The sequence below is a fragment of the Atta colombica genome, unplaced genomic scaffold (assembly GCF_001594045.1).
Source record: "Atta colombica isolate Treedump-2 unplaced genomic scaffold, Acol1.0 scaffold126, whole genome shotgun sequence".
Classification (NCBI taxonomy): Eukaryota; Metazoa; Arthropoda; class Insecta; order Hymenoptera; family Formicidae; genus Atta; species Atta colombica.
In genome coordinates, this window is record NW_017259213.1 from 5,654,537 (window position 1) to 5,657,095 (window position 2,559).

Genomic DNA, 2,559 nt, shown 5'->3' on the forward strand with positions numbered 1-2,559 from the left:
GTATATATATATGTATATATATATATATATATGTGTGTGTATTAATTATATCATGTAGCTTTATTTGATCTACTGTTACATGAAATAATTAGCGCTATTATATAAAATAATAAGTGTTCACAGTATCATGTACGAAACCTGATAAGGCGTACATGATCCATTATGGCATCTGCTAAAATATAATCAAAATTTAATTGTTTTTCAGAACCTATCATTAAACGGCCCTTAAGATTCTTCAATTGACCGCAGACATGAAAAATCAACAGTCCAAAGAGACTGTCAATCGCCGTATAACTCATGGCAGACACCATGAGAGTAACACCTTGGGCGACGAATGTAAGTTCGAAGTATGGACTTGTATCTGTGTCATAGAAGTAATATGTCTGCAGGGGCAATGGTTTGCCCGGATCGGTCACATTTGTTATGTATCGCATGGTAATCCCGAAGCACGGAAGAATAAATAACAAAATAAATGACGCAAACATTATGACAAATCCGCAGATTATGATCATGCGAGGGATCCGTGCGCATTTTATCATGATCTTCCGTTCTTCGTCAGATTTCAATTTTAGCCAATCTTTAGCAATCATATACAAGAGTGGCGCAAGAGCTTAAAAAATAGATTACAAAGAAATAAATATAACAATTAATTATAATAACATAAATTATAATAAATAAATAACATATAATAATAACGTAAGAACTTTACAGTAATATACAAAATTTAATAATTATTTATTATTATAAAACAGATATAAATAAGAAAAATATGGCTCGCTTTTTTTATAATTTTTAATTATTAAAAACTTAATGTTATTATTATACAACAATATATTTTAATGTTTTATTGTTTAGGGATCCTCCAGCCTCTTTTCTGTGTCAAAATGCTACAAGGGAAATTTATTTACCAGCTTTTTTGCTCCACATGACGATGAGCTTCATTATCATCGACACTAAAGGTAAAGTGAATTGTAAATTGTCTGTCATTGACATCAAATCGCCCCAAACTCTTATCAAAGAGTGTATGCAGGGAATCACACCAAAAAAAGTTACCATAATTATTAACAGTAATACTCGTATGTTAGACATTAATTTTTCTTGCATCGTTTCTTTCATTTTTGGCCAAAGTCCGATAAATTCCAGGCTATAGCGATTTAATTCTACCGCCCATTCAAAATCTAACTATCAAAATAAATTCGTTAATTCTACCATATCGGACTTATTTCTGGCAAATAAAATGTTTCTTTTAATATGTCAAATTTGTTCTCAAATTTATCCGTTGTTTTGTCTTCTTCGACTTGAAAAAATTGAGTACCCGATCATATATTTTACATTTTTCTTATAACTTAAATTATATACAATAATGACACAATTTTTCAATAGATAGATATAGATTATTCAAAAATAATTATTTAAAAATTATTTAAAAGTTTATAACATATATCTAAATATTTCATGAAATGATAAATTTGTATAAATATATATATTAATATGTAATAAAATAATGTTTTTTAAGCAAACAAAATATTCCTAAAAGCATTAAATAAACGTTTTTTAATGGAAGTTAAAAATTATAACGAACCTGCATATCCCGAATGTCTAATAGCATCCATATCTAAGATCAGTCACGTACTATTTTCCTTCGTCAAAAAAAATATTTTCATCCCCACTAGTCGAGTATCATCGCGCATATTCGTGACATGACGTATTCACGTACTAAACATAGAGTCTATAATCGATGCATAATAAATATTGCGTATTACGATAAGTGCAGTGACTATTTCATATGATTAATGTATTACAGTGTCCTTCAGTGTTCGGTAAAAGAAAATTGATCTAGAAGGCATTGACTTCGAAGTTTTTGCATGCTCGATAAAATGAAGACAATTGAGAAAAAAAAAATATCGCGTTCGTGGGTTGATGCATTATTGATACATCCGTATAGAAACTTTTTTTCATCATGGAATTCTTAGGAATTAGTTGTTATATGGACAGTGTACGTGAAATATCTCTCTTTCTCTTTCTTTCTTTCTCTTCCTTATCTTTCCTTGTTAAGAAACGAAGAAAAATTTAATTTAATTTAAAAAAAAACATTTTATAATTATTTATTAAAAACACTAAAATTAAACATTTTATGCGTCTATCTAGTTGAAGACAAAACATTATTCACAAAAAAAAATGTAAGTGTATTCTTCTATTTTGTGTATTCTTGTCGAAACAATACATTTATGGAAAACAATTTTTTTTCATTTTTATCTTCTATTAAAGAATAATTACTTTACTTTTATTCAAATTTATTTAATTTCCATTTATTTACGTGATCCATTTTAAAAGAAGTCTCTAAGCGAAAATTTCAATCGTTGATACTTGAAGTTGAAAGTCATTACTCAATTAGTGCGCGCTTAATTAACTAGCAATTAAACCATAAAACCGACCGAATAATAACCAACTGTGACGAGACTTTACGCGTGGAGTCAATTGTACGAGGTCAATCATTAATTTTATAGTGTTCATCTATCAAAATCTATCATAAATTTTCATATTTTTATTGTATATATA

General features: G+C 28.2%; 1 protein-coding gene across 1 annotated transcript in view; it reads right to left on the reverse strand.

Annotated features, from left to right (window-relative positions):
• LOC108694957 overlaps positions 1 to 2,559 on the reverse strand; it is a 15,165-nt gene that overhangs the window by 10,875 nt on the left and 1,731 nt on the right. The window contains exons 2-3 of the mRNA XM_018204650.1: positions 909 to 1,182; positions 134 to 610 (exon numbers count right to left, since the gene is read on the reverse strand). Coding sequence (XP_018060139.1) covers positions 134 to 610; positions 909 to 1,182 — 751 coding nt within the window. The remainder of the gene's footprint in view (positions 1 to 133; positions 611 to 908; positions 1,183 to 2,559) is intronic.